Source organism: Anas platyrhynchos, chromosome 16 (assembly GCF_047663525.1).
Source record: "Anas platyrhynchos isolate ZD024472 breed Pekin duck chromosome 16, IASCAAS_PekinDuck_T2T, whole genome shotgun sequence".
Classification (NCBI taxonomy): domain Eukaryota; kingdom Metazoa; phylum Chordata; class Aves; order Anseriformes; family Anatidae; genus Anas; species Anas platyrhynchos.
In genome coordinates, this window is record NC_092602.1 from 8,930,725 (window position 1) to 8,944,669 (window position 13,945).

At 38.2% G+C, this 13,945-nt stretch overlaps 1 protein-coding gene across 6 annotated transcripts in view; it reads right to left on the bottom strand.

The window, feature by feature from the left end:
- Positions 1-1,308: 1,308 nt before the first annotated feature.
- The window catches only part of MED15 (mediator complex subunit 15), a 38,054-nt gene continuing 25,417 nt past the window's right edge, over positions 1,309-13,945 (bottom strand). For 3 of the 6 annotated variants that reach the window (XM_072024333.1, XM_072024330.1, XM_072024328.1), the window contains exons 9-18: positions 12,302-12,421; positions 6,917-7,059; positions 6,589-6,716; positions 5,557-5,691; positions 5,100-5,163; positions 4,865-4,931; positions 4,327-4,487; positions 3,957-4,123; positions 2,996-3,094; positions 1,309-2,884 (exon numbers count right to left, since the gene is read on the bottom strand). In XM_072024333.1, the coding sequence (XP_071880434.1) occupies positions 2,748-2,884; positions 2,996-3,094; positions 3,957-4,123; positions 4,327-4,487; positions 4,865-4,931; positions 5,100-5,163; positions 5,557-5,691; positions 6,589-6,716; positions 6,917-7,059; positions 12,302-12,421 (1,221 nt within the window). In that variant the 3' untranslated portion in view covers positions 1,309-2,747. The remainder of the gene's footprint in view (positions 2,885-2,995; positions 3,095-3,956; positions 4,124-4,326; positions 4,488-4,864; positions 4,932-5,099; positions 5,164-5,556; positions 5,692-6,588; positions 6,717-6,916; positions 7,060-12,301; positions 12,422-13,945) is intronic. The other 3 variants (XM_072024329.1, XM_072024332.1, XM_072024331.1) reach the window with 3 other exon arrangements.

Sequence of the window (13,945 nt, forward strand, 5' to 3'; positions counted from 1 at the left end):
ACACAGCTCAGCAGTAGGACAAGAACTGTAACTTATTACCTTTCCTAATTGAAAAGGAAATTGTTTCAGGCAATCACAATATTTATTTAGCAATCAGATTGATAGCCACCCAATGCCCATTATAAAAAAAGGCGATTCTGCCACCAATGAAACACTAGTGAACAACTTTGTTGAGAAGCAGAACTCAGGCTATTAAAAGAAGCTATCTTCAAACTGTTCTTGAAGTCAACACTCCTGTTCTTCATCTTGTTTCCTTACGACTCCTTTGACCTCTTACGCTGGACTTCCACAACAAATGTTCAACTGCTATTATCACTTCATTTCAAGTAAAGTTTGATTATGACTTCATTTTGTACACCAGTTGTTCAAGAAATGAAAGGATCAGGCTTCCGTATTTCTGATTTCACAACATACTTGTCTATTTCTGAAAGGTACGAATCCCTGAATTGTTCATAACATGTATTTTCTGAATTGATTTTGAAATGACAGTGCCCCTGACAGCTGATAAAGTACCCAAACGCTGATGATAATTTATTCCCAACTTGGTGCACCTTTCCAAGGATTTGGGAATAACCTTGCATTTATTTATTAATTTTGAAAATATCTATGCCTGTTTATGACAGTTTGCGCATCAACAGAAAAGAAACCCATCTATGTTGGTATCAAGCTATTAACCTGACGTGCTGCAGACACATGATCAACAGTTTTCAATATTTATTTCCCAAATGAAATGTTGTGGCATGGTAGGATGCCTACCCCACATCAACCTCTCAGTATAACATCTTATGTCATTTTTGAAAGAAAACGACAATGACAGCTCTGAAAACTGCACTAAGGGAAGTATTGTAAACCTGAGGGACATTTATAGTATATTTTGCATCCATTTCCAGGTATGCTTTAACCAAATTAAGAAACAAATGCTATGTCTGTTTTAGCTTTAAAAAAGTCTCCATCCTCATTTCTTGGGTTATGACAATTATAGACAGACAAAACTTTTGTGATGTGAACATCTCTCCACCAGAACTGGATTGACACCACTGATTCTTTTGGTGCAAAGAGGCAGTCACGTAACAGTACCTGTTAAAAACCTACATCTTTTGTTTGTAGACACCATGACTGATCTCTTGACCAGGTCTTCCAATTTACTATGAGAACAGTAGAGATAGTGTTGCATGGAATGAAGAGCCATTTATGATTTCTTCTCCTGACCTTCAAAGCATGAGCTTTCACTTACCATAGAACAAAGTAACCATCATCCAATGGATGCAACAGAACTGGTATCTGAGGATCAACATGGGAAGAGCAGCATAATGTTAGCATCCAACACAGGAATAATAATAAATTTATTACAATAGAAACAAACAGATAATGCATTAGTTCATATACAAAATACTGATAGCATTCTGCTGCCTCAGTCAGTGCTTACTAAGTACCCACATTTAAAAAATCCTAGAAGTTTTGACATCACACAGATTTACATAGGTCATTGCAATTTCATGACACTACCGTAAGAGAGTCCAGCTACTCTTTAAGGTTTGCTGCACAGTACAGAGAGGTGGAGCAGGATGTAATGGGAAAATCTGAAATTTTTCTGCACTAGGAAGTTGAGTGAACAAATTACAAGAATGGGAAAAAAAACAATCACACTATGCATGAATTTATAGTTACTCATGGCAAGTGTTCTCATTAGAAGTGCCCAACTATATACTAGCTGGTGACCAGCTTGAGTGCCCATCATTGCTCAAGGCACAAAACATTAGTTGTCATTTCTGTTCCTGTTTCTTCCTTCACTCTCAAAAAAAAAAATAATAATTAAAAACAACACCATGTAGTATGGAAGCATTTCCACTAAACTGCATCAACTCCCCCAAGTAAGCCAGATGCCTTAGAGATTGATTCTATTCCATCAGTAAAAGACAACATATAGCTACAAGGCTGCTGGATTGATTTCTGGTACTAGAGCTTTAAACTGTTGTTTCACCACCACCTTTACACACACATATTCTTACAGGGGAAGTCAGTCTGCACACTGATATCTCCTCTTTCTGATCACCTCATTTTTGGAGCAAGAGAAATGTGGTCCATGCTAACCAAAAACCATTTATACAAAGTATCATTTAAAAAAAACTATTAAATATATTCTCTTCTATTTGGTCTCCCCTCTTCCCCAACATAATTACCCAGATTTATCTCACATATTTGAGGGATGCCCTTAAAAGGCTATAATTTATCCCATTCCTGGGCAAAGCTAGTAGGCAAAAGATTCCTTCCAAAACAGGGAAGTTCGCAAGCACATTATAGCTGCAGCTTATTTATTTCTGGGGTGGCATCAGGTCACAAAACATACAATGTGAAAGAAATACTGGCACTCTGCAAACTGAAGCAAATTAGAGCATTCTCTCCCTGCTTCCTCTTTTAACAATCAGACTCCCTGATGGAAGTCCACAAATAATTTCTTCTCTAAGAAGACAATAAAAACTTCTCCTAATACAGTCTCAAGAACCATATATACACATTTTGTATATTTGAAAATGCTGGCAAAAGTCCACAGAGGCAGAAGATAAAAAGCATGAAAGCTAAATCTAACACCAGGTTCCCTACTGAACCCGACACCTAGAAACAAAACAACATAAGGCTTCTTTCTTCTGAAGTAACCTCCCCAAAATGCCTGTGGTTTTCCAATGGCACGTGGAAAAGGCCAGCTTTCAAGACCTTATTTCTTGATTCACGATTTAGGAAGTGAGATGTTATGCAGCAGAGAGGCAGGCTTGACGAATACTTTGTGCCCAGGTGTTTAAGAGTGCTGTGACTGAATGCTTGTCTGGAAGTTGCAATAGTTTTGAAGTCATGTACCGATACACTGACTGCAAGAAGGGATTGGCTGCTGGAAAAGAAGATAATGGATAGAGTTATAAATACACAGACACAGTCCTCAAATTTCCCCAACACTACTACATACACACGCCCCCAAAATGTCACACTAGCATCCTCATACCATACTGTCTAGGGTTTTTTATCCACAGAGGGCTCTGATCAGGATAGTCTGCTGGAACGCTGAGCTGTAGTGGCGGGACGTTTGGAAGATTCTTGTCATCTAGAAGGTAAGCACATTTCCCATCAGAATAAAGCATGTTTTGCTGTATGTACATTTTTTTCATACATCATTCAGCATGGTTTCTAGTCTCTGAGCACCAAGAAGGAACCAAGGTGTACTTTTCCATTTCTGTTGTACAGCAATCTCATTGCTCACTTTAACGACACTTAATTTCTTGTTAGGAAAGCCTGGCAAAACACAGCTCCATCTCTTAAGCATTTTTGCACATTGCCAATCATTTCATTAGCAGACCTTCACTAAATTGGACACCTCATTTTTGAGAATTAGGTGCCTTCTGTACTAACATTAAGATGAGAACAGTTCAGATTTCTCAAACAATGGGAGGGAAAAAATCTGTTTTCCCCATTGGAATACAAAAGCAAAACAAGTTCATAGACAGTAACACTGTCTTCTTACTCAGCTGAGATAGAAACAACAAAGTTGTGATCTGAGTTCCTTTTTCGAACATACATCATTGTCAGTCATCATTAGTACAAATTGTGATAGACCCTTCCAGAGATTAACTCACCATTTCTCCATCCGACTCATTGGAGATGGAACAATTCTCACATATCAGCACAAATCAAGTCAAGAATCAAGACTGTTGCCAGCAATAAGTAATTTTCAAGACAACGTATGAGTCCACTGATTTCAACCCTCAGTACGAGGAACGGATTGTTTAGCATGAGTGAAATTTCCATGCATTCCCTGAAGCTCCTCTACAACACTGATAAGTACAGACTTCACACAGAAGTCACAGGTTAGCAAATTTTAAAACTAAGCAAAAAAAAACTTCTTCAAATTTCTAGAATCAAGATCAACAGTTCTTTCTGAATTCAGCCCTTCGTGTCTTCTCACTTACCTAGCTTGCATATAAGATGAACTGTTCCATTATTACTGCAATGCGAGGGGTCCAGGTTCACCAGGAATTTAGGATTTAACCTTGCAACTTCCCCTTGTAAGACATTTGGTATGGTCTGTCTTTCATCCTCTTCATATTTCCGCTTTCGAGGGGAGACAACTGGGGCCCTATGTAAAACACAATACACAAAAGAACTAGGTGAAAACATTATACCAACACCACATTTGTCGGATATTTTACAGGTGTAAAAAGGAAAAAGGTACAACTCAAACCCTGCCATAAACCCATCCATTCTTTCAACAGTTTGAACAAATATTTTTTTCCTAAAAAAACAAACATTTAATACAAACATCTGGTTAAGGATACATACGTGATTGGTGGGCCATGAATTGCAGTCATAGCCGGCATAAATGTACGGTAAAGGGAATGGTTGAAGACTGGTGAATGGATGTTGGCCAAGACAGCATCCAAAAGTGGCTGACACAAGTACTGCTGTTTGGTGGGGGGCACTGGGGGAGGAGGTGGAGTAGGCTATAACACAAAAGGACCACATTTTCTCTTAATAGTCACCACAAATAAAAACATCTCTACAACTTTACAGCAGTAAACTTCCAACGCATAAAATGCAAACAATTCTCAAAACTGCATGTGGTAACATGAAGAAGTCTGCATTTTCCACTTTCAGAAGTATGTCCTGAAATCAGCAGCAAAAATTCACAGAAAGAATTACTCAAGTGTTCGCACAGAACACAATGATTTGAAAGCTCACCTACAAGGTGATTTATGTGAAGTTTGCCCATTTTTTCCCCCATTTTCTTATTCTGTCCAGCTCTACTTGAAGTTGTAATGGCATAAGCAACATAAAAATGAATCACTTATCTTTTGCTAAAGCAAAGCAAAACACATACCACAGCCATATCATTCTTCAGCTTTTCCAGAGCAATTTCACATTTCTGCAGTGTCTTCAGAGGGCATCTGCAGAAGAGGAGAAAGTCCGTCATCACAAAACAGTCAACTCAACTTAAGTGTTTCTGTTGCCTGAACCCTCCCAACCAACTTTAATACCAACATAGCTGGATGCTGAACAATAAATTTCTGAAAGAGTTAGGGAACCTGATATCCAGACAAAATGAAAAAAGTTACCGTTTTGAAGGATCAGTCAGGATATCCAAGAGACTCTTCATTTTACTCAGATCCTTCTTCCTATCTGAAATAATATCAGAGACACAAACATTGACTACAAGAACAGCTTTCACACTTACAGACGGAAATACAGGATGCTGTTAGAAGTGAAAACGTTAGCCAACACTGAAGAAAGCAGTGAGGATCAAAGATCTTTTATCTCACCATAACCCATTGCATAAGCTCTAACAGAATGTGTCCCAAAAACATCAGAAGTGAAGGAAGACTGGTGGGAATTTAAGGATGAGGATTTTACCCACTCTTCACAGTAAAATTTTACATTCCTGGGGAAGAAAGAGTAACTGTCACTGTCATTTTTAATCCCTGGAATAAACCATCACAAAAAGGCAATGCACTGCTCTTCCATCAGAAGAGAGAGTTGACAAAGAAACACATGACTAAATACAAGGAAGCTCACCTTCGTTTTTATCTATTTTATTGATCATCCTACGGAGTGGTTCAATGTATTTTGATAACTGTTTGAGTTTCTCCAGATACTGTTGCTCCTCTGACTGGCTAGAACTGGCTGGACTCATGACAGAGTTTGGATTTCCTGCCAAGAAGTAACGACTGTATGTCACATGGATGATAAAAGATAGTGCAGAACAGCATTCTCACATTTCAGACTCTAGATTTGAAATGCAGAAACTCAAAGCATAGCTCAGGTCAAATACATAAATCCACAACTGGATGCGCATCAAAGTTTAAGTTCTTGTCCAGTCCTCTCATCTTTTTAGAGTAATTATGTCAGACAGCAAATGTTACAGACAGAACAGCAACTCCCATTTATTATTTTTATTTTTTTCCTGAAAAGGTCCACATTCTCATACACGTATTTCCTAGGTCTTCATTTTGCCTCACTCTGGTGCATTAAACACTACACCAACACTGAATTTGCTGCAGTATTCCTTAAGCCCATGCTTTCTAATCTGCAGAGCATACAACACTGGTATGAGAAGGAGCCAGTATGTTACTTCATTTCACAGTATCAGAAAGTGTTTATTACAACCAGGGTAAAGAAGTGCACAAGTGTCACAGTACACCTAGGAAGGTGTTTTAGAGGAAAGCAGTCATTAAGTGATTATTTCCTTTACAACTTCACACCATTGCTAAGGACTCCTTTCTGCACGTAACCAAGGAATCACTACAGTTGTAAAAACCTGCTTAATTAAAGAAAGTACCGTCCTTTCTTTCAAAACAACAGGGAAGTTGGAAAAACCCACTATATAGGTTCAATGATGAGAAAATGGGTTTCAGTTGATTTCAATAGGAGATACTCATGTTGTGTAACATCATACATGCAACAAGCTCACTACTTGCAATGCTGTCTGTTTATCAAAGCTCTTTAAAGCTTCAGTCATGCCAAATAGTAACTGTAATAGTTCCTAAAGGCCTGTTATCAAAATATACCCCAATTCATGGTCTGCATTATAGACCTCAGGTCATTTACCTGGAGTGTTTAAAGGACCTGGGGATGGGACGCTAAAGTTCTGAGGTGTTCGTGCAGCTGCTGGGCTCTGAGATGGTTGTGGGGATGGACTGGGAAGAAAGCTGCTGGGTGATGGAGCTGGACCAGAGCTGAAAAATAAGAGTAAGTTTAAAAAAAGGAAAAAAATGTAAAATCAAACCTGCCAAAGTCTAACAAGGAAGCATGATCAGCCTGCAAACAGATAAGCTTTTAGTAACCACTGCTATGACATGTTGAATGCTTCTAAAAACTTCACCTCTTCACCTTTATGGTTTTGACAAAGGTCTTCAAAAGTTATAGTCTAGCTCACCTCACATTTGAGTTTGGCTGAGAAGTTGGTTGGCCTGGTTGAGGAGATGGCTGTGGCTGTGGTGGTGGAGGCATTGATTGGGGTGTCTGAGCTTGTTGGACAGGAGATGGGGATGACATCATGGTAATATTGTTCTGGCTCACCTGAAACAAGGAAAAAGAGTAAGATCAACAACAACAAAAGGGAGTTGATGATGGGAACCTAAATTAAAGGTTTTATCTATGGAGAGAAGCATATCCTCAGCCCTACAAGAAATGAAAGCATTAGTTTCCTGTTCTCGTCCACAATGAAACAGTCTCACCTGTATCTCTCTTGAGGATATTATGGCAGTACTTCATATTGACTTCACTAGAAATAAACGTTAAAACTGCATGCAATCAGATAACTGTTTCTCATTTCCCAAACCAACATATTGCAGTTAAAGCGTCAGAAGTACCATCCGAAAAACTTGTGCTTTATTAGAAATAGGGTAAAGAAGAGCAGGGGAAAAAAGACAGTTCTAACTTGAGAATTAACAGCCATTAAAAAAACTTCTTGTTTTGGTATTTTCATTACAGCCTTCAAAGGTGTGTCAGATTTGTCTGTAGCTTCTCAAGCGGTTTTCTTCAAGAGGAAAGAAGAACAATTAAGTAAACGAAACCACCACCATGTTGTTTAACTATACAGCTTTGCAAGTCTGGGTGGAATGTCTGGACGGAGAAGTGTGAAGCAGCTTTCTGACCTGTGGAGAATGATAAGGTATGCCTAAAGAGCAAAAAGAAAAATAAGGAATTTTCAGAACAGCACCAAACTCCAGGCAACAACAAAGCTTATTCTGCACACTATAAAGTCCAAGAGCCAGGTGACGCTCAGATTAGAGCAACCACTCGTGTATGTTCATTTCATGGTCGTTTTTCCCCTTCATCAATTAAAAACAAACAAAAAATATCCTATACCAGCCAGAAACATGGTATAGTAATGCAGATATTACATAAGCATAAAGCACATAAAGAATTCTTATGTTTTTATGTATGTAGGCTTAGGTCATCAGTCACACTAGCCTGTAAGACCACATATTGTGACTCAGTAACCGATGCAAACATTCTGCAAGTCCTCAATTGGCACCTTTATGAACCAACAACTCTTTTTCCATCAGTATAAACTGTTTTTAAGCATAAGTCCCCTACCAGCCCTAGACACTTCATGGGCACTGTCAGTTTGGTGCTGTCCTTCATTCAGTCATTACTTATCTACCTGTATCATCCAACTGTTTCCAGGGGACACTGAATGCAACATGATTTGCTTTGTATGGAATATCACATTACAGCTATGTAAGAAAAGCATAAATAAATGATGGGCCCAAGCACTCCTCAGCTAGGTGCAAATGTAAAACTACTAAACTTGAAGATACTAGTTAACTACAGCACAGTTTAAAATCAAATACAGCCTGCAATACTATGTGTTTTTTTTTCCAAAAAACCTTCATTAGCTCCATTACCTTCCCAACCTCCTCTACAAAAGTAACATCCAGAACAAGAGTCATTAACAACCTGTGTTCACTCAGCAGTTGGAAAATATTTGTGAGACTGAAAAGCATGATCTACTTCCTATAGAAACCAACCACCTCAGCACCATAAAGAAACTAGAATGAACACTCCAAAGAGTACTCCCTGTATTTTTTTGCTATTCTATTTAATGTTCTTCTAAACAGCAAGTGATTTAGAACTTACCCATAGAGGTGTTGTACCCATTTTCATCAAGTCAAACTAAGATCACTTTTGAGTGGTTTAGCACTTCTTGAAAACCATGCACCTTTAAAGCGTCTCAAGCTGGTTACATAAAATCACTTTTGAAAACTTAAATCCTTGTGTTTTAGGAAGGAAGGAAGGAACAAAAAAGATTGCATTAAGGTCTGTGCCCAGATTCAAGCCTCTGTATCTACTTCAACACCAAGGTCCCTTTACATTAGTTTACAAATGTTGCAGAAAAGCAAAGAAAAGAACATACAGCACCTGATATAAGCATAAAATACATTAGTGCTGTCATCTTTTTAACAGCATTACCTCTTCTCATTAAGTACATACAGAGGCACACAGCTTTCCTTCTTGCAACAGGTTTGCTCTCTGCTGGTTTCATTTCAGAACTCTAAAGGCTAGTATCTAATATCACACAAAACTGTGATACTTTCAGTAACTTTTACTCAAAAGTATGCAGTTCCAAACTTACTGCCTTATTTTTCTTTGAAAGTGGTTAATTTGCTACACAATCATTTTAGATGTCTTTGTATGGTTTAGATATAAAGATACCTTCAGCTTTAGATTTCCACATTGTTTCAGGGATATGCACTGAGAATATAACAATTTAATGAAATTTCAACTTCTAGGGAATGCTCTTTACAACAGACTCACAACTACCACAGCTGAACATGAAGCAACCCTGCAGTGACCTGATCACAACACCGAAACCTATCTTTGAAGTCATGCCCAAAACTTACTTATGCTTGCATGACAAAATTTTGCGCTCAATAATATTCACTAAATCAAAGCTATTCCTAGTGTTTAGAGTATAACATGCTGGAAGATAAACTTAGCTATGAGGCCTACCTCCATTTAACTAAGTATCAGGCAAGGAACAGCACTCAGTAGACAGCACTGAGTTTTTCAGGGACTCTCTCAGTACCAAGCCAGTACAATATGCAGAAACTAAAAGCAAGGAAAAGGAGGCTGCAATGAGGAAGTAATGGGTAATAATGAGGAAGAGCAGAAAGAATCTGAAATAAAAAATCTAGAAAGCATTTTAAACTACTGTACTTACAGTTTTAATGTTAAGCCAGTAAGCACAGCCTTGCCTATTCTGTAGCAAACTGGGTTTAAAGTTCACCATTATGTTGCTTTGCGGGACAAAGCAAAACCTTTGCAAAAGGTTTTCCAAGCCTTTTGCCAAACCTTTTTTTCAAAAGAATTCAGATACTGGTTTCCATATTCCCAATCAGGACAATATACCTTGCTTTATTTTAATATTTAAATCAGTTTGACTTTTTCCCTAGATTTTTGGTTTGCTGAAGATTTCTGCACCAACCATAAATTGGAAGTCCATATAAATGCAGACTGCAATAGATTTGTAGGTAGAACTTGGAGGTTTTGACACTAGAAATACAACAGAGAGATTGGGATTAATACATTAGTCATCTAATTGCTAAAACAAAATCTAACCATAAGATTAACCTTTCAAAATTCCTATCAGTAGGTTTCTTGGACCAATACAAATATTGTGTAGGAAACTTTCCTTAGCTGTTTAAAAAGTGCTGAACTTTTTTTTTTCCTTAGTGTTCAAGAACTAATATTGAGTGTAGTTCATGTATGGTAACTATTCAGGAAAAAGCAAACTTCAGCTAAGAAAAAAAAATAATCTAATTAATAGCAAGAGAAATCAACAACCTACTGAACAAAAAGAAACCACTGCAGAATTAACTGAGCCACGTTAGAAGGACAGAGAAGAAGTGTGTCATACAAGATAAAAACAAATAGCCAAACAATATGGATATAACAGCTAGTTCTTCTGGTGAAAGGGACTCTTCACTGTAATACCAAGATTCTCATCTAAAGTGAAAGGACATTCAGAGCCATCTATCATGAAGTCTAAAGACTTCTTAATACTGTAAAGAGATGACAGAGTCTTAGATGAATAATACCAGATGTAAGCTACAACCATTTGTCTCCTATTGTGAACAGCTTCAAGAGCTCTGATGACAAGGTAATTAAACATATCCAACAGATAATATTATTTAAGCATTTACAAAACTAAAGAGGCATAAATAACATTTCTAAATTCCGATTCACCTAGAACCTGACAAAATGTTTTGGCACAGAGCACTAGAGATTCACACTGATCCAGAGCTATCAATTGCATGGCACGTCAAGCTGTCTTTAAAACAATGCTTCCCACTAACAAAATGATGACTTACTCGCTTAGCCTACCACATGTTTAGGAGCCATTTTCATAAATAAGTTTTTTCTTCTTCTTCCTTCTTTGGTTGTTCAGTTTTCTACAACGTTTTCACAGTCCTTGACATGCTACTGAGAACTCTCCTTATTTACCGATTCTCCTGGTGTCATAAATCAAAGCTCCTCAACAAGCACAGACATGACAGCACTAAAAGGTCAGCCCACAGCACTGAACGCTTTAACTAGAGCCCTTCTGTTATGACTCAAATATAAGCTAATCTAATACTTAAATATCCTTCGGAAGGCCTCACTGTCAGTCCAAATCAGACTGTGAATACTTCATACTGGAGGTGATTGTCTCAGTGTACATAAACTGCTACAGCAAACAAAGCTCAAAAGTAAATTCTCCTTTGATTCAACAGCTATATCTGGGTTTTATTTCAGTTAACATAGTTACCTGGATAGAAATGACTGACTATCTGAAACCAGAAGTGATGGACATGCTTGCCTAGGTCTGCAGAATCTTTCTGATCACATTATCTACCTTAGTAAATACCTGCGAAGAATGGGGCTGTCTCTACTAAACTTGATGCAACAGAAATAAGCAAAAATGCAAAAGTAAAGAAACCTATAAGCAAAAGGCAGCAGTGTTAAGAAGTAAAATTGGTAAGAACTAAGTTCTATTTCAGTCCAGTTCTCCCCACTCCTGCTCTCCTCCTCCTGTCCCTCAAATGAAAGATTTTGCTTGTTGAACAGGGCTGTGAGGTCTTCAGAAGATCAGGACCTACACCATGCAGATGCAGTACACTGACCTCAAGCATCTTCCAGCAACACCTGGCTAGGTGCTGACAGCCTGCCTACACCGGTTCTTCTTTGATACAGGTACAAGTGGAGCCCTTTTGGTAGTTCCTCCTTCACAACTGTGAAGGAAGAGAATAGTTTCATTTTTCTTGGTCCCTGATTACATGCAAAGATGCTACTCAAACTGAAACGAGCCAACTTTGCTATTAATGAATGAAGCACCTGTAAAGAGCATGAGTACATGACAAGTAAGTTCCAAGGCAGAACTCAATCACTGCACTGCAGTACTGACTTGCAGCACTTCTGGAGACTCTCCAAAATGCACATTCATTGTGGAATTTCAACAAAGACTGAACAGGAACCCGGAAGCTCTAATTTGTGACTTGAATCAGTTATAAACATTTAAATATTCTAAATGCTAAAATAAAGATCTACGCCGCTTTAACAATGCTTTATTTGATATCCCATGCTATCAGAAAACATGTTGTTTAAACCAAAAAAGGATCCATGGAAAACCTGAAGAGCCCAACACCCTAACACCGGCAAGTTAGTTGTTCCATGAAAAAGTGAACTTCCCCTTGCTTGGAAGCAACTGCTACACAATCACGTATCGAATGCTTTGTGCAATACCTGACACATTGTGCTTTGACTCAGTAAATACCTGTGGCATTTGCTGTCCGCCCAAAGGAATGGAGCTTGGCGGTGTAGCAGACACTGCGGTGGTAGGCGGGAACCGTGGTCTTATTTGCATCCCACCTCGGGCCATAGGTGCGGTGATCATCTTTGAGGACAGAGGGACAACAGACAAAAGTAATCGCAAAACAAGAAATGCAGTGCACTGGCAGGATGAGAAGCACATGCAACCTCCAGGAATTAGGGGAGAGGGGAGCATGAAGGGAAGGTTAGTGAGCTTTTCTCTAAAGGTTAACCTAACATGCTAGCTTATAAATCAAACTCCTTTTTACACCTTTTCTATCTATTTTTAGAAAGCATCCAACAAATTCTAGATATCTCGATGGTGCTGATAGGTAGATTCAGATTTGTAGGTCAAAGACTGACAAAGCTATTATTTGCAGGAGGGGTTTTTCCTAATTTTGCCTGACATCTTGAATTTCTAGAATTCTTAGAGGTAAGTTCTCCAAGACAGCTGTCAAGAATTCTCCATATAAGAAGCTTCTTTGTCTCTATAATGCCATAGGTTTCTGATGCACCTTCCCACACTGTTGGACTCACAGGATTTAGGAGTATTTGCATATGCCACCTTCCATTCTAAAAGACTCCAGCAGACAGTTCAGCAGCAACTGCTACCAGCAATGCTCCAGTGAGCTGTCCAACAGCGAGCAAAATTTCAGAGTAACCTATGACACTATAACACCAGGACAACAAAAAGGACTTATTTTTGAAAAAGCTATTTCCTTCCTTTTGCACCCCACAGAATAAGTCAATTATTTCCCTGTAATTTCTGTAATTTTGACAAACACCCATTCCTCTATTGCTAAGCTACACTAAGACTTGTTGCTATGAGCCCGTAATCTGCTTCGAGCTCATTCTTGCATTATTTGATTCTTCAGTTGTATAGACTGAGCACACCCTAAAAGTATAATCATTTAGAACAAATACTGCAGGTTAAATTTTGAATTAGAAATTACTCTAAAATAGTATTAGGATGTTGCTCTGCAGTGTCTAGAAGTGCCTTTCAGACCCATCAACCCGAATGAGTCACACAGTTTTAATCATATGTATCTATAATATCTATGAATTTTAAGTAATGGTAGACTTTAATGTTATACCACATATGCTGTCAATTAGAGTACAATTTAAATTTATGGGAAATACAGCATATTTTTGAGGTAGCACTCAGCTAACTTTGCTAATTCACTTATCAGCAAAAGAGCTTCCGTTTGATATTTTAAAGATCTACAGTAAAGGTCTCTGGACCACTTTATTATTTTTTTCCCCCAGAGTATACATCACCAAGGAACCTACACAGGCTCTAACTAACCTAGGAGTTAAAAGAAGTCTCCTTTCAGTAAAGGATTTGGGGCATTCTTGCTTAGTGTTCTGTGCAAATGGACTGAAGCAGCCAGCAACATGTCTCTAGAGAGTCAGAGAATGCATGTGCTTACAATTGTTAAAAATAAATAAAATTAAATACAACATAGCAAGACTGAAAACAGAAAGCAGTAACTGATAAAGAAAATAAGTGTCAAATTCAGCACAACTGTTAGTTCACAACATCAGAGCAATGCGGTCACTTTCCATCCAGGCAAAGAGGGATGGTCAGAGACAGGATTTCAAAAGGAAA